General features: G+C 46.7%; 1 protein-coding gene and 1 pseudogene across 2 annotated transcripts; one reads left to right on the forward strand and one right to left on the reverse strand.

The window, feature by feature from the left end:
- Nucleotides 1-13,466, forward strand: LOC310784804 (interleukin-8-like; the record flags this gene model as incomplete). The annotated part of the gene is made up of 3 exons (XM_083645848.1): nt 1-107; nt 11,704-11,839; nt 13,346-13,466. Exons 1-3 carry the CDS (start codon nt 56-58, stop codon nt 13,464-13,466), a joined length of 309 nt encoding a protein of 102 aa, XP_083501974.1. The 5' UTR covers nt 1-55.
- A 1,743-nt stretch (nt 13,467-15,209) lies between these two features.
- LOC310784749 (myeloid-associated differentiation marker homolog pseudogene) lies at nt 15,210-16,049 on the reverse strand (annotated as a pseudogene). The gene has a single exon. The product of its transcript is annotated as a myeloid-associated differentiation marker homolog pseudogene (transcript).
- Nucleotides 16,050-18,417: the final 2,368 nt, after the last annotated feature.

The following is an 18,417-nucleotide window of genomic DNA, read 5'->3' on the forward strand; positions in this document are numbered from 1 at the left end:
GGTCCGCGGCTGCAGTACATCATCATCTGAGTTCCAACTAGGCAACAACAACAACATGAAGCTCTATCTGCTGCTGGTGTTTGCAACAATGGCTGTCCTCATACACGGTAAGGGTATAATAATAGGCCAGGGTAGGCCTACTAGGAAATTAACTTTTCTAAACGAGGACTATTTTTGCCCCTGTGAAATATATTTCGGGGGCATTTTGGATCATTTCCAGGGCAATTTGATCTTGGAAATACTTTAGTTACACCTATGTAGCATGACAGACCAATCAATGACTCTTATCCAAGCATATTTTATTTCTAAAAGTTCATAAACAATCACAGTTAAAGATCCGCATTTCCTATCTCAACAACACTGTTGATTGTCTGGCATGTTATTAATGCACTTGGCAAAAACATGAGTGAACTAGCTGGCCAGCTAGCTTGTGCTGCCTGTCACTGATGTCAATAATGCTAGTAGGAGGAGGGGCGGGGGTTGTATGTGTGACGGCTGCTACCTTTAGGAAAAGGGCACCGCCTCTAGTAGGCGGGCCAATTAGAATCATTCCCCTTAAAAAGGCCAGGTGTGCCAGCCTCCCCTTTTGCCTGCCTTCACCCTGCTGTGTTTTGGTGTGATTTCCCCCACTTTTCTGCAGTACAGCTGACACAGGTAATCCAAGTTTCAGACTGAAAATGAGCATTTATAATTATCTTCTATGGTCTCATAGTGTGTATATATATATTATAATATAGGCTGGATCGGTCCCTAGCTCCGTGACTCTGGTGGCCTGTGCTTTTGCCCAGTGGTTGAGGTAGGCCGAGCTCATTGCATCTTCTCTTTCCCCCAGCATTTGTTGATGTGAACATGTTTTGAAATGCCATGTTTGATATTGTAGGTTCCATCCCATGCTGTAGGCTTCCACAGATGCCCAGTGATAGGCAGTTTCCCCTCCGGCTACACCAAGCTTAGCCTAGATGCTTCACACAGGTAACAACTCATTGAGGTAAACAGTAGGAGGTTTAATCCTCCAAGGTAAAGTCACTCTGAAATAGATGTTTTACACTTTCCTTATTTCTCATGCAGGATCCAGCACCAGGCTGCTGTTTTGCCAATATTGCTTTTAGTCATTGTTTTAACATTGTTTGTATATTACACAAAGCCTAATTTTATGATTGACGTCCACTGTATGACAGCATTTATGCACTGTGTACTGATGAGCCAATTGTTCCACTGTTACCCTGTTGGGTTTTGACCAATTGGTCCAAGCTTCCAAAATCATAGTAATCATATAGTTTGCAATAAAGATATGATTTTGGATTAATTGGTTTCCCCCTTTTGTTTCCCCAGGGCCATCCTTTCTTATAACAAGCTTTAAATAAACATTTCTGTGTTCACTAGATGCACGTCTCCTGCTCCGTCTGTAATCTTTAGAATTGAACCTTTGTGTGAAGGCCCAAGTGGTTGGTTGCAACCAGTGGTTACTTATACTGGGCCCGGTTACAAATTTGGCGTTGTCTGGCAGGACGGTAGCATCACAGACGTGCATTCTAGGGAAACAGTTGGTTCATTGGTGCATATGTAATAGTGGTTGTGTATTTTATTTGTAAAGTAAATTAGAAATAAAGGCAAAACAGCAGCTTGGTCCCGACAGACGAGAGACTTCGGCCTCAGAATGGAGAGCCCAGATGAGACCGGTCAGATGTCGGGCCCCTCAACCCTCGGTGGACAGGACCCTGGCCCGGACAGGATGGTCTATATCCCCAGGGAAAGGATGGTCTATGTCCCCAGGGAAAGATCATGTCCCCTTTTTAGTGGCACTGGTGAGATCTCTGTCGGCAACTGGATCGAGCAAGTAAAATCCATAATGCGCGAACGTAGGTTATCTCATGTTGATCAGGCTTATTTTATTTATGATTATTTGATTGGTGAGGCACGGGAGGAGATTAAATATCGATCCCAGCAAGTGAGAGAGGACCCCGATATGGTTCTGGAGATCCTCCTTGCCCAGTATAGCTGCCCCACATCATTTATTTCACTAAAAGAGGCCTTTTATGGCCGAAAGCAGCAGGAAGGGGAATCTTTGAGGGAGTTCTCACATGCCTTGTTCTCCCTGATGGACAAGATGATTCAAAGTTGTCCTGAGAAACGCATTCCCAATGCCCCCCAACTGTTATGTGATCAGTTTATAGAATGTGTTTTTGATGGAAACCTGAGTAGAGAGTTGAGGAGAGTCGTTCGAGAACACCCTAATTATGACCTACATGCCCTGAGAGATGAGGCCATTAAGTGGGAGCGGGAGGGTAGGTCCTGGGAGGGCCATGGCAGGGGTAGAAGCTATTCCGTCCCTTCCTCTTACAGCATGCAGCAGGCTAGGCAGCCTCCCGCTAAACATGACAATGTAGGATCAGAGCTGGCTGAACTTAAGGTTATTTTGAAACAACAACAGGCCCAAATTGACCAGCTGACTCACGCACTGAGCTCAAATCACCGTTCTACCAGGCCCGGAACAAATCAAAACAGAGGCCCAGTCATTTGCCGGCGGTGTCAAAAACCAGGGCATTTTGCAAGGGATTGTGATAATGACAGAGTGGTCATTCGTCAACATGGGTATCCTGAGCAATCAGCCACGCAACATTCCTGGTCACAGCAGTCGGGAAACTAGCTCCCTCTGTTATGTTGAGCCACATATCAGATGGGGGCATTACTGGCTCTAAAACTGACTCCAGCCACCCTGAACCCACGCCCAATGTCATTTCCAGCACCACTGCTCCCACCCGTAATTTGCTCGGTGCCTGCCCTAGGGTGACTATTGACATGGGGGGTATTGAAATCCCCTGCCTTTTAGACACTGGATCAATGGTCACCACAATTCCGGAGAGCTTCTTTGTCCAACATTTTAAGCAATGGGGCCCAGAAAAGCTTAAGGAGTGCCACTGGCTACGACTACGTGCAGCAAATGGGCTGACTATCCCGTATGTTGGCTATTTGGAGCTAGACGTCCAGGTGCTTGGCAAACCTGTCCCCAAGCGGGGTATATTGGTCATTAAAGATCCACCAAATGTTTCCCCCAATGCAGACATCCTGGGAGTCCTTGGAATGAACATTATTCGAGAGTGTTACCAGGAATTGTTTTGTGAACATGGCCCCGCACTTTTTGACCTCCCTTCTGTCCAACAGGATCCCTGGCAGCAGGCTCTACTGTTCTGTCATCAAGTCCAACTCCAGCCTGAGTCAAGGGTGGATGGCCTGGTGAGAGTGAGAGGCAGGAGGAGGGTCTGTGTTCCAGGAGGCACTGTTAAATAGGTGCCGGTTACCTGCCGCAAAGCAGCTACTGAACAGCCTGCATCTGCTCTCTTTGAACCCCTGGATACTGGGTTACCAAATGGACTCCTTGCTTCCCCAGCCATGGTCAGAGTGGTTAATGGTATGGCTCTCATCCCTGTCACTAATGTAGGGGTAACCGATGTGATGTTGCATCCTAGAGTCCGGATTGGCAGCTTATACCCAGCAGAGATCGTGAGCATGCCGGGTAAGGTCACTGAAATGGTGGGGGAGACAGTCGCCACCGTAGCCTCTCAAGGCATAGCAGAGAGCAAAGTACAAGCAGCCATTAAAGCCCTCGATTTGTCTAATGTTGCAGCCCAGGACCAGGAGAAGGTGAGGTCCCTTCTATGCGATTATGAATCTGTATTCTCTTCCCATGATGGTGACCTGGGGTGTACAAATCTGATTTCGCATGAGATCCCCCTCCTTGACAACACGCCAGTTCGTCAGAGGTACAGGCGCATTCCCCCCTCTGAGTATGAGGCAGTCAAGACTCACATCCAGCAGCTCTTGGAGAGCGAAGTCATAAGAGAAAGTTGTAGCCCATTTGCCTCTCCAATTGTTATTGTCAGAAAAAAAGATGCCACCATCAGGCTGTGTGTGGACTATCACCTCCTTAATAGCAAGACTAGGAAGGATGCTTTCCCCCTGCCTCGAATCGAGGAGTCCCTGGATGCACTTTGTGGGGCCCGCTGGTTTTCTACGCTGGATTTGGCCAGTGGATATAACCAGGTCCCAGTGGCAGAGGCTGACAAAAAGAAAACTGCGTTCTGCACCCCATTCGGACTGAATTCAACAGAATGCCTGTAGCGAAGCTTGTGTGCTTGCTGGGGGCAAAGCCTTTGGGCTTGCCTCGTGAAGTGTGCTGGATCGTGTATGAGGGCTCACGGGCTGTGATCGATCAGAATCACGGAGATGGAGATAGGGACCGACATGTCGGTCCTGGGACGCGGTTGAATTACCACTGTTGACCTGTCTGGGTGTAAGGCAGTCGGTCACCAGGGCCTGGCTGGTTGTAAGACAGCAGGGGTTCAGTTCGGGTCCGCAATAGGTTGTGCTAACGGTTGACATTATGAAGGAGTAAGAATACCTGAAGAAGTATGGAAGTCGAAGGAATCTCGAAGGAATCAAGCAGGAATCTCTCGGATGTGGTATAGCGTCACGGAACACTTTGTTTATAATGCCGCATTCCGGTGTATGACATCACGTTATTGGTGATGTCACATCGTTCGAGGGAGCTATGACATCATCGGTGTTATGTCTGACATCGCCGATGACCTCACAGGTGAACTCTATGCTATGACATCATTGTCATCGTTGATGATGTCATTATCATTACGTCGTTGGCGCGCCGGCTGGTAGGCATCGACTGCCTTAAGAACAGGCCTGACGGTGGTCCATTATGGACCGTTTCTACAGCCGCTCCCAGATTCCTGTGGGGAATCTGTATTCTTCCAGAAATGGCCGGAATGGCCCTCCAGTCCCACCTGGTATAGGCAGGGCTTGGTTGATTATTCTGGGAGTGAGGGGGGCTGTGGTCCGCCTGGCCACCGGCCGGGTGTAGGCACGGGTCCGCACGCCGTTGTCCAGTCCCGTACATCACAACAGCCAAGATTTGGTGACTGTCCTCGTTGGCCAGGATGTGTGTGGGATCCTACTGCAGTAGTGAGCTGTAGTGGCCTCTGGGGGCTTGAGTTTCCAGTTGAGGAAACTCAGCGGCGTGAGGTCAGCGCGGGAGCCGCTCAGGAGCCGGGGGTCTACCCAGCTACTGCGGTAGTGAGGAGCCTCTGGTTCTGGTGGCTTGAGTTTCCAGTCGAGGAACCTCAGCGGCGTAGGGTCGGTGAGGAAGCAGTTTGTCTGCCCTCGTTGGAGGGGGGTCTCTGCCCCTAGTGCCTCGTTGGCCGCCCCGTGGAGCGCCGGTGTGGCATAGGTCTGCTCTGGGCGAATTGCCGGCGAGACGATGAGGGAGACGGCCGCCCCGTGAAGCATCTGGGGCTCCTGCCTCGCCGTCCTCAAGGGCATGTCTACTTGCTCGGACTTATTGGCCTCCCTGGAGGCCTTGGCTGGAGTTGTCTCCATGAGCCCGGGCAGGGCCAGGAGGTGAATACTGGGAATAGGTAGTTGAGATGGCTGGTCCCGTCCTCTGGGGGGGTCCCAGCTGTCGTGTCCAGCTATCTTGTGGGAATGATTGACGCCGTCCGGCTGGCTGTGCCCTGTGCTGTTGGTCTCAGTGTTCGCCATGCCTCCCTGAGTCTGGTGTATCCCGGTGGCGGGCTTGGCCACCCCGTTGCACTCTATGGTATGCTCAGGGTCGGCGACCTTTGTCGGTGGACATGTCCTAGGTGGGAGTGTTGGTGGTATTGGCACTGGAACAGTGGGTTCCGTAGTTTGGGTCGTTGGCTCTGGAGCAGTTATCTGCTCTCTAGCTTGGAGGGCCTCGGCCTGGAACCTAGCATAGACCTGCGCCATTACGGCTTCCATCCTTAGGATCTCTTCATGTAATGTTGCTTGGTGTGCCTTCCTCCTAGCGATAGCGTGGCCAGAGGCTGGTAGGGCTCTGAACTTGATCAATAGGAGCTCCATAAGGTTCTCTGCAGCTTCATCTGCCTTAAACTCAGCCCTTAGCTGAGCATAATCTGCCTCATGTTGTGCTACCCGAGCACGGAATCGGTTTTCCTGGGGGCTGTATTCAGTGATGTCCTGGTTGGTCTCCCTTTGGCGCACGATCGTAGCGTCGAACTTAGCCTTTTCTCGAGCTAGGAGATCGGCCCTTGCATGGTCTGCCTGAGCAGGGAGTCGGTGGTGGCTGCGGATGAGTTCCTGCCCCGGTTGGATCGTCTGGTGGGAGTGTAGGGGGACCCCTGAGTACTACTCCCGCTGGATACTCTGCTGTATCCAGATTCGATCTGGTGGGGAAGGGATTGCTCCTCTGGTCGGTGAGGTGCCGTGACCAGAGCGAGCTCACCTGACTCCTGCTCCATCTCTGAGCGTCGCAAGTCCTCTGATCCGGCTCGAAGGACCAAATTGTAGCGAAGCTTGTGTGCTTGCTGGGGGCAAAGCCTTTGGGCTTGCCTCATGAAGTGTGCTGGATCGTGTATGAGGGCTCACGGGCTGTGATCGATCAGAATCACGGAGATGGAGATAGGGACCGACATGTCGGTCCTGGGACGCGGTTGAATTACCACTGTTGACCTGTCTGGGTGTAAGGCAGTCGGTCACCAGGGCCTGGCTGGTTGTAAGACAGCAGGGGTTCAGTTCGGGTCCGCAATAGGTTGTGCTAATGGTTGACATTATGAAGGAGTAAGAATACCTGAAGAAGTATGGAAGTCGAAGGAATCAAGCAGGAATCTCTCGGATGTGGTATAGCGTCACGGAACACTTTGTTTATATGGTCGCATTCCGGTGTATGACATCACGTCATTGGTGATGTCACAATGTTCGAGGGAGCTATGACATCATCTGTGTTATGTCTGACATCGCCGATGACCTCACAGGTGAACTCTATGCTATGACATCATTGTCATCGTTGATGATGTCATCATCATTACGTCGTTGGCGCGCCGGCTGGTAGGCATCGACTGCCCCAAGAACAGGCCTGACGGTGGGCCATTATGGACCGTTTCTACAATGCCCTTCGGCCTTTGCAATGCCCCCAGCACTTTTCAAAGGCTGATGGAGAGGATGTTTGGGGCACAGCACCACCAGTCTTTACTGTTGTACCTCGATGATGTTGTCGTTTTCTCTTCCACAGTGGATGACCATCTCAAACGGCTGGGGGACGTATTGGGGACCTTGCAGAGAGAGAATTTGAAGGCAAAGTTGGAGAAATGCTGCTTCCTGAAAAGAGAGGTGAAATACCTCGGCCATGTTATATCTAAAGATGGTGTAGCCACTGACCCAGAAAAAATCTCTGCTGTGGAAAATTGCCCCCCCCCCCAAACAATGTGACTGAACTCAAATCCTTCCTTGGGTTTGCCAGCTACTACCGCCGCTTTGTTGAGGGGTTTGCTAAGCTGGCTGCACCCCTCCATCGTTTAGCAGCCGAGCTCTATGATGCAGAGACCAAAAAAACATCTAAGAAAGCCCTGAGAGACATGTGGACTGAGCAGTGTGAGAACAGCTTCCAAGGTTTAAAAGCCAGGCTAGCATTGGCACCTATCCTAGCGTATGCCGATTTTTCACTGCCATTCATCCTTGAAATTGATGCAAGCCACTGGGGTCTGGGTGCAGTACTTTCCCAACAACAGGATGATAGAATACTTGCTTATGCCGGTAGGGGATTAAAACCAACAGAACGTAACATGTCAAACTATAGCTCTATGAAGCTTGAATTTTTGGCCTTGAAGTGGGCAATGACTGAAAAATTCAGGGAATATCTTTTGGGCCACAAATGTGTAGTCTTCACAGACAACAATCCCCTCAGCCATTTGTTCACAGCTAAACTTGGTGCAGTGGAACAGCGCTGGGCAGCTGAATTATCTGTATTTGACTTTTCAATCAAGTATCACCCAGGGCGTACCAATGGCAATGCTGATGCGCTCTCTCGGCAACACCAACCTCCAGTATCCATGGTTCAGATTGAGTCCCTACTCCCAGGCACGGCCCTCCCTGATACGCTGCCGCAGGCTGATGTTCGGCTGCCCCAAGAGGTAACACAACATGTCATTTCTGTTTTGCCTTCACATTCTCTGACTGACCTTGCTGTGCTACAGAGAGCTGACCCCACCCTCAGTGTATTCTTGAGGTTTTGGGAGAGGAAGAGGAGGCCTACCTATGCGGAAAGGACAGGCCTGAGTGCGCCCGTTTTGGAAATGCTGCGCCAGTGGAAGAAACTGGTGGAGGAGGGGGGAATCCTTTACCGCCAGCTCAACCGACCTGATGGTGGGGAGGCGATCCGCCAACTGGTCTTACCAGAAAGCCTGAAAGGTGAGGTCTTGAAGCAATTGCATGACGACCATGGCCATCAGGGATTGGAGAGGACGCTGGAATTGGTACGACAACGATGTTATTGGCCTCATATGTACAAAGAAGTTCAGGACTGGTGTCAACAGTGCGAACGCTGTGGACTGGCCAAAGCAGTGTACCCCAAGCCAAAGAGCGCCATGGGCCACCTGTTGGCTTCTAGGCCTAATCAAATCCTGGCTATAGACTTTACATGCCTTGAACCGTCTGTTGATGGCCGGGAATTGGTATTGATTCTAACCGATGTTTTTTCCAAATATACACAGGCCATTGTTACCAGAGATCAGAAGGCAACCACGGTGGCCCGTGTATTGGTCCAAGAGTGGTTTTATCGGTTTGGAGTTCCAGCCAGGATCCATTCAGACCAAGGCAGGATCTTTGAAGGAGCCTTGATCCAACAACTGTGCCAGCTGTACGGTGTGCAAAAGAGCCGCACTACCCCATATCATCCGCAAGGTAATGGGCAATGTGAAAGATTTAATCGGACATTGCATGACCTTTTGAGAACTTTGCCCCCAGAGAAAAAGAGAAACTGGCCTAACTATCTGCAACAGCTCACCTTTGCCTATAACACCACTGCCAATCAAGCGACAGGTGAGCTGCCCTACTTCCTGATGTTTGGCCAAGAGCCCCAGCTGCCGATTGACTTCCTGTTGGGGAGGGTGCCGGAGCCAGTGGAGGGTCCGGTTCACAGCTGGATAGAAGACCATCACAGACGCCTGCAAGCTGCCTATGAGGGAGCAAAGGAACGGATACAAGCAGCCGCAGGGAAACGGGCAGAGCGGCAGCAACCACGTGCCTCTGACTCATTGAAAGTGAACCAACTTGTTTACCTCCGTGACCATGGCATAAAGGGCCGGAACAAAATCCAAGACCTGTGGAATCCAATACCATACAGAATCCTTAAAGCCCCTATGGCCACAGGATCAGTGTATACAGTGGCACCTCTTGAACACCCACAACAGACAAAGCATGTTAACAGACAATTGCTGAAGCCCATCCCTAGTAATGTTTGTGACAAACTTCTTTACAGTAATGTCCAGAGGACCGACAAGCCCTCAGAGAGGCCCGAAAGGCATGCTATGGGAGACCTGTACGTGTGGAGCCCTGAGCCATTGGATGGAGGTAACATTCACCACTCTCCATCGACACAAAACCCTGTGCAGCTGGCGGAGCTACCTAGCTTGTCCAGAAGGCCACCCCCTCAAAAGCACCTCATGCTGGAGCAGCCCCACCCCAGAGTGGATTCTGAGCTCCTTCGCCCGCCCCAGTCCCCTTGTCCTGTAGCTCCTCGAAGAACAGCCCGTTCCACAGCCGGCCAACATTCAAATGCCCACCACCTACCACAGACAACAGTCACACGATTCGCCAGTAGTAATAGCTCAGTAACAACTATTCATAGACCCTGGCTCTGATAGGTCCCATCGTCGGGACGGCGATGAAAAAAACCAGGGGGTAGATTGTGACGGCTGCTACCTTTAGGAAAAGGGCACCGCCTCTAGTAGGCGGGCCAATTAGAATCATTCCCCTTAAAAAGGCCAGGTGTGCCAGCCTCCCCTTTTGCCTGCCTTCACCCTGCTGTGTTTTGGTGTGATTTCCCCCACTTCTCTGCAGTACAGCTGACACAGGTAATCCAAGTTTCAGACTGAAAATGAGCATTTATAATTATCTTCTATGGTCTCATAGTGTGTATATATATATTATAATATAGGCTGGATCGGTCCCTAGCTCCGTGACTCTGGTGGCCTGTGCTTTGGCCCAGTGGTTGAGGTAGGCCGAGCTCATTGCATCTTCTCTTTCCCCCAGCATTTGTTGATGTGAACATGTTTTGAAACGCCATGTTTGATATTGTAGGTTCCATCCCATGCTGTAGGCTTCCACAGATGCCCAGTGATAGGCAGTTTCCCCTCCGGCTACACCAAGCTTAGCCTAGATGCTTCACACAGGTAACAACTCATTGAGGTAAACAGTAGGAGGTTTAATCCTCCAAGGTAAAGTCACTCTGAAATAGATGTTTTACACTTTCCTTATTTCTCATGCAGGATCCAGCACCAGGCTGCTGTTTTGCCAATATTGCTTTTAGTCATTGTTTTAACATTGTTTGTATATTACACAAAGCCTAATTTTATGATTGACGTCCACTGTATGACGGCATTTATGCACTGTGTACTGATGAGCCAATTGTTCCACTGTTACCCTGTTGGGTTTTGACCAATTGGTCCAAGCTTCCAAAATCATAGTAATCATAGTTTGCAATAAAGATATGATTTTGGATTAATTGGTTTCCCCCTTTTGTTTCCCCAGGGCCATCCTTTCTTATAACAAGCTTTAAATAAACATTTCTGTGTTCACTAGATGCACGTCTCCTGCTCCGTCTGTAATCTTTAGAATTGAACCTTTGTGTGAAGGCCCAAGTGGTTGGTTGCAACCAGTGGTTACTTATACTGGGCCCGGTTACATATGGATGCCTAGTTGGCCATTTTCGAGTCACGCTTTGCAAATGCAGAATAATGTTAAAATACAGAAAGTATTAAACTCTTTATTTTATGGGGGCATTTAAAAGCCCCCGTCACCCCAGTTCCAGGGGCAATTCTCGATTTTTTGGGGGGCATTTTGCCCCCAGGCCCAGCTAATATAACAATATAGAATAATAACGTAACATGATAATCTATGTCTGAGCAACATATCAATTTATATTAGGCTACTATAATTTGGTTTGATTATGTATTAGGCCAGGGTTTGATTGATATATTGGTATTTGAAGGCTGATATTATATTGCTAGACTGGCTGATAGCCCATATTTTGTGCCTTTAAACGATGAATTCATTGACAAGAGAAAACATAACTGAACAATTTATGACCAATAAAATGAAATGTGCAAAAAATAGTTTGTCATCATATTTATCATATCTATCTAGATCAGCGATCATCAGTCATAGTTGGTTTATTGATCACCTATGATTTAGGATCAACATACAAACCCATCACAACTATATAGGTCATTGGTGAAAACACAGCACTTGACCTTTCCCTTCTCCTGAATATTTCAACTCTAGTAAACAGGAAGCTGTAAAGAGGAAGTGTGAACATATGCCAAACTGTGATCAGCACTTGATCGGGTTTGTCACGTGTCACAGGCAGGGTGTGGAGATAATACAGTAGTTTTTCCAGTAATTATGATTTCAAAATGGCAATTGGCAAACATTTGTTGCACAAACCTTTGTATAAAACATATTAGAAACACCGTCTCAGCACATTTCATCGGGCAATTGTTTATTTGCAGAAAGGATAAAGGAATGCACTGGAAAGAGAAGCTGATAGGCCAGTATAATTAAAATTGTAATATTTGTGAATGGTCTTATATTTATATTTGTATTTATATTTATATTTGTCTAATATTTGTACACTGACTGTGTGTGTTTTCCTACTAGGCATGCCGCCCATCAGCAGGGACTACAACACACACTGTCGCTGCCTGCAAGTGGAGTCCAGGATCGTCCCTCCAGACAGTCTGCGGAGCATCAAGATCTTCCCTGAAGGTCCTCACTGCCCCACCACCGAGGTCATGTAAGTCCTTCAGACCTGAAGAGGAGATCGGCCATTGAGAAATAGTCACACACAAAATCAATCGACGCGATAATACTTTTGAAAGGACATTAGGTAACATAAGTCCTTGTTGCGCAAAATGAAAACTCTTTTGCATGCTTTCCATTGAGACTGTAGATGGAACCAAGGATGGAAAATATGTCAACAAAATGTAATATTTATGTTTATTCTGATGGATGTATCACTGTTATTCCTCCCAACTTAATAAATAAGGTCCTTAAATAAATAAACTCACCTGGCAGGTAGAGGAGCTAAAGTACCTGTGGGGGAAAGTGAGTAGAAACCAAGCTGTAATGCAGGGGGGGGGGCATTCTCTATGCTATTTACAGCTACAATATAATAAGAATGTGAAATGTCTGTCTGAGAGTGAGAAGAAATTGTGTTGGGCCACAACTATGCGATTTTACGTGCGATCGCGCTGAATTTTTCAGGACGTGTAAAGAGCACCCCCTGCAGGTGACCTAACAGAGCTGGATTTTTGAATTAGGCAATTCGCCGACTAAATGGGCAAAAATGGATAATGTAATTAGTGGCCAAAGTGACTCAAGACAGGCTCAGCACCATGGAGAGCTCCAGAGAGGAGCGCACAGTTGCCCAGAGTCGTAATCGGCCAGTTAAGTCGACTATGAAAAACCATCTGGGGAGAGAGAGAGGAGAGGCTGCAGACTAAATGCCCAGTCAGACAGGGAATCCACAAGGAATTAGAATTCCATTTGTTTTTTGTTGTTGTTCCCCCCCCCCCCATTATTTTATTTTTCCATTTTTCAACTTTTAGAACATGAAAAACAAAACAATAAACAAAAAGCATAAAGAAGCTAAATAAACTCAAACAAGGAGAGAGACACACAAAGAGAGAGAAAAAAATAACATGCCAACATTGCGACATGGTGCTACCAGCTACCTATGAAGCCTATGTGCTTACAAAAGATCCCGTACATATAAAATCTTTTGCGAAGAGTCCATGTGAAATCAACTGGGCGAGTTACTCATCATTTCTAACCTTGTCCAAGTAGGCCAGAAACGGCTCCCATATAGTTGAAAACTTCCCGAGTGAGTTGGTCCTCAAGAACCCGAGTCTTTCCATATACGTACAACTCACACCATGTCTGCAAGCCTCCATTTGTGATTTTCAAAATCCCTGCATGCCCAGGCTCGCTCTGATAAACGTCATTGAGCCCCCTCGGGGGTTTTCCATCTTTTTCCTTGACAGCCTTTTAGCATATTCTCACGCCAACGCAACCAGCTTATCAGGGTTTTATCTTAGGATCATTCACATTGACCGACATCTTTCATTTCCATTTCCACTAACCCTAACCAAACTTCAACAAAAAATGCATACATAGGGTTGAGCCGAGTACTCGGATGAAACGAGTATCCAGACGTCATGTCAGAGAGCTATAGTGTGGAATCGCTCTGTATGAAAACAAAAATGCATCTTTTCCTTGTTTTTTGTTTTTGCTTGGTCAGCGCCGGCCTGGCGAGTGGAGAGAAGATCTGCCTGAACCCTCGCTCATCCTGGGTGAAGAGACTCGTCCAGTTTGTTCTGGAGAAGCAGCTCCAGCAGCAGCGAGGAGCTCGTCTCCACTAAAAACGTCTACAGATCGTTCGTGTTCGCAACACGTTGCCACTGAATCACCAGTGTTGGGAGTAACTAATTACAAAAGTAATATATTACATGTAATATATTACTTTTAGCAGTAACTCAGTAATATAACTTATTACAATAGGATTTCAGTAATATTATACCAGTTACTTTGTCAAGTAACACAAGTTACAAATTGAGTTACATTTTTTTACTCAAAGCACATATTTAAATAAAGATAATTTCCTAATCAAATTGTGTGTTTTTATGTAAATAACCACTATGAATAACAAAGAAAAAAGATAACATTTAGAATTTTGGACGGTTTACATTGACTTCAGTTGGTATAAATAATTTTTCCGGTTCCGGTTGTCATTCTGCTACTGCAGTTATTTTGGTGAAAGTAATGCAAAAGTAATGTAATAAGTAACACAGACAGTAATATTGTAAAGAAACTTATTTACTTTCAAATGAAAGTAACTAATAATATGTAGTGTATTACATTTTGAAAGTAACTTGCCCAACACTGTGAATCACTGAAGCTGGGAAACAGTAAAATGTCAAGTGCTCTCCCCATGTTACGTTATACTTTGATGAATCACACATTAACAGAAGACACCATTTAATTTCTGAAAAGGATTTCATGATACTGATAATACCCCATACTTTTAGTGAAGCTGCTGAAAGCTATATTTTGTGCTGATATTCTGTATTTTACATTTCACCATTTTTGTGCCAAAAATTCAAAGAAAATATTATATTCAGTGTTTTCTTCTGATTTTGTTTTCTTGGCAGGATTGAAAAGCATTAAGACAAAACTTTAAAAACGTCTTCTTCTTTTGAGTTTTTTTGGCAGTTGGCATCCAAGTGTTACATTACCACCACCTACTGGATTTTACCAGTCATAGTGCTTTTCCGGTTTAGGCATATACGCACCAAGATATTTATTTTCCCATAGACATTTCGTAAAAATGCTTATAACAAAGTGCACTCCACACCAGAGGTTAAATGTTACCATTGCAGAAATCAGGGCATTTATTTTAAACGCATGCATTATGTGTGCTTGTCCCTCAGCAGTACAACTCATATAGAGAGGCAAAGTGACCGCCTATACTTCCTGCTTCAGCACTGTACCGGAGATTTTTATCCGCACTTTATTTTCCCATAGACATTTAATAAAATACTTATAAAATAGTTTTACTTGTTCAAACCAAACGGTACAGATGGATTTAGAATTGGGAGAGACTATAGAACATTTCACTTGGACCAAAACTTTAAAAAACGACATTGAAAAAATATTTTCTTTAAATCCGCAATTTTGTTACGTTTTGGTCGGGTCCAAGTGAAATGTCATGCGCCCTCTCCTGTTTCTAAATAGACCTGAACCGTTTGGTTTGACCAAGTAAAACTATTTTTATAAGCATTTTACGAAATGTCTATGGCAAAATAAATAGTGGATGAAAATCTCTGGTACAGTGCTGAAGCAGGAAGTAGGCGGTCACTTTGCCTCTCTATTATTATTTCAGCATTTGAAAAGAAAAAGTGGGTGATTTTTCTTCACAGCAAATAACTCAGCTTCACTACATTGCTACTGAAGCCCTTGGCTCCTGTGTGTCCATGTTCTTCTCATTTACTGGGTCTGAACCACCTCACTCCTTCCTGGGTCTGAACCAACTCACTCCTTCCTGGGTCTGAACCACCTCACTCCTTCCTGGGTCTGAACCACCTCACTCATTCGCTCCCTCCCTCTCAAACACTGACAAACACCAGTCTGGCTGAGTAGACCAGGTCAGCGAGGTAAAGCAGGAAGTTGAGTGCGGTGAGCACCGCCGCGGCGATCAATTTGGAGTCCGCCCCGCCTTGCCTCCTCTTGTCAAACTGGAACACGGGCCAGATGATGGTCGCGGTGAAGTATATGATGGCCGCCAGGAGGCCGTACGCTGACAGGAACCTGGAGAAGGGGACAGGGAGACAACCGGTGCACTCGGTCACACACAGCACCACCACGGCCATGGAGAGGATGAAGCAGATGCAGTACACCGCCATGCACCACTTCAGCGCGGGATGGTGGTCGTACGACACGGGGTCGCTGACCAGGATGAAGATAACACACGCCACAAAGGTCTGGCACACCTTCAGCAGGCCCGGAGCCGTGGCCATGTAACCCGCCACCTCTCCCAGCCTGGCTTTGGACAGGGTCACCTCCCCGACGTAGGCCACCGTGGCCAGACAGGAGAAGACCGTGGAGGCGATGCGATGGTCACGGCGCTCGCCAGAGCTCTCGCCCTTGAGGTAATAGAGTGGGAAGATGACAGAGGCGGAGAGGCAGAGGAGGGCAGCGTAGGAGGCCATAGTGATGGGGAAGTTGGACCAGGAGACGGGGACTCTGGCCTGGAGGCCGAATTGCTCCACCAGCAGAACCAGCAGGGTGCCGGCGAAGCTGAACGCCCAGCAGAAGATGCACCAGTCAGCCAAGCCTCCACGAAGTCCACCTCCGTGCGCCGCCACGCTGAAGGCCACGCAGCTGAACAGCAGGGCAGCTACACGCACCCAGAGCAGCTGGGAGGTGGGCAGCACAACCAGTGGCATGATGGGAGGTCAGTCAGCAGCTGAGAGTGTAGTCCAGATTGGCTTAAGATGAGTCCAGAGAGGGGATTGGCTGGTCAAGATGAGTCCAGAGAGGGGATTGGCTGGTCAAGATGAGTCTGTAAGTTATATATGTGAGATGGTCATATAATGGCCGCTTGTCACCGTTGATATTTGTCACATATTCTGCAGAGAGGAGAAATAAAGATAGTGTGAAATTAGAGCTTAGTTTAGCCAAAGTGAATTCAAAAACAATGTTTGAACTCTAGATGCAAAATGCAAAAAAGTTATAACTGTGTTTCAGTCCAAAGATTTCAGCTTACTTATGGTTCAGTCAAAGACACATGTCCTTCAGCTTATTCTTCATTGCATAAAAAGTTCATCATATTATATTAGTTAAGGCACGCATAGTAGGTTGTTATCCAATCTATAGGTCAACGCCCTTCCTCTTTTGGGCATGTAACTGCTATGTTCAAATCTTCTCTTTCATTAATGTATGAGATCTTCAGTGGTGTAATGTAACAACAAAGTATTAATACTTAAGTACAGTACTTAAGTATTTTTTCTGAGTATCTGTACTTTACTTGAGTATTTATATTTCTGTCAACTCTCACTTTTACTCCACTACATTTCTCAAATAAAATGGATACTTTTACTCCACTACATTTCCCCCAAGCGGTGGATGAGGAAGCTTGGCTAGCTGTTCCTGCTGTGACCTCTGACATCTGCTCACTCAGGCTGCGGAAATGTGGCTACATTCATTGGCTGCGAGGGCTTGGACAGTCCCTCAAACTAAGAGGGAAGTCAGAGGTGTATACGTCTAACTCCTGGTTGGACATAGCTGAACACTGGTGACATCCAGTGTCCAAGTTGCAAAGTGCAACAGGTTTTTATAATTAACTCAGAGATAACTGAGAGAGAGAGAGAGGGAGAGAGAGAGAGAAAGAGAGAGGTAGCAGTTTCGCCGCCATCCCCCCGCCCCAGCCCCCCCCCCCCCAACACACACACACACACACACACACACACACACACACACACACACAGATGAGACAGCTCGTCCCTGCAGCTTTTGGGTGGCTGCTAATGTCTTTGTGGATCTTCTGGTTGCCACATAGATAATAGGGCTAGTTCTCATTTTGGACATTTTTCATGTCAGGACAGAGTGGTAGATGCACTGAAGCACAAATCCCAGGTAAGGAGTTGGGGTTGCAGCCAGTCTGTTTGAGCAGGGTACACTGACTTGGAAGTGGCCTCTTGATAAGCCTGAAAACCTAGCAGCAAGTTGGGATAACATTATGGCCGAGCACTTTGAGTAACCGTCATGATTTCTGGAAAGAGACATCCACTTCCATTGTATTGGAGAGAAGCCAGAAACTCTGTGGCCGATATCTCCAAAACTCAGGCAACTAACACAAAACGATAATAGATGGATAAAATAGCAGTGCAGGTGAGAGGAAAAATATGTATTTTGGATTTTAGGGTGAGCTGTCCCTTTAAAATTGTCACCCAAAATGTAGCCTACGACGTGCATGCTGACCAAAATAATGCTTGATTCCACTGCCAGTCATGTCAACACTTCCCTTCCTGGGACTCATTACACCGGAAGTGGCTCTAATGGTCTATGGCATGTCCACAGGAACCCATGCTAATGACCACAGACACCTACTTAAGCACTCATACATTTCCTCACACATGCATAATGCCTTCCAATTTGACTTTGGAGATCTCCATTGATAACTGCAAACTCAGATTCACTCCAATCAGCTAAATGTCTGTTATGTGTCTATATCATGCTGGCTAGAGAAAACACAAAGAAAAGCTAACTGGCATTAGCTATGGCGGTTGTTCACAGGATGTGATGTGGTTGCCCGTGGTGAACAACGGTGTATGCAATTGCAACCTCATCTTGCTTTTATACTTGCTGACAGGAAACCAAGCTTTTCTGGTTTGATATGAGGCTACTCATATCCAATTGTAATCAGGATACAGAAAAGTAACTGTGTAATCCCTTACAGTAAAAAAAAATGTAATCAAGATTACAGATACATTTTGTTAAAAATTGGGATTACTAGCAGGATTCCAATTTAAAATACATTTATTGTTCTAGTTATTGTATATTGAGTATTTATCCAAGTGGCTGTGCACTGTAAATATTAACAATATCTTATTGTCTATTGAGGGGGGGGGGACTCAGAGAAAAAGACACTTGGCTCTTAAAAAGGACCTGTGCACCCACAACATACATTAAATATGACTAGAAACCAGATAATATCAGTGCACTGTAATCCGAAGATGGAAATATTAGTATTGTTATTGTATTCTAAGAGAAACAGGTGACACTAGATAGATTGGATGTAGTGCTAAATATAGA

Source organism: Poromitra crassiceps (genome assembly GCF_964638095.1).
Source record: "Poromitra crassiceps genome assembly, chromosome: 11".
Classification (NCBI taxonomy): Eukaryota; Metazoa; Chordata; class Actinopteri; order Beryciformes; family Melamphaidae; genus Poromitra; species Poromitra crassiceps.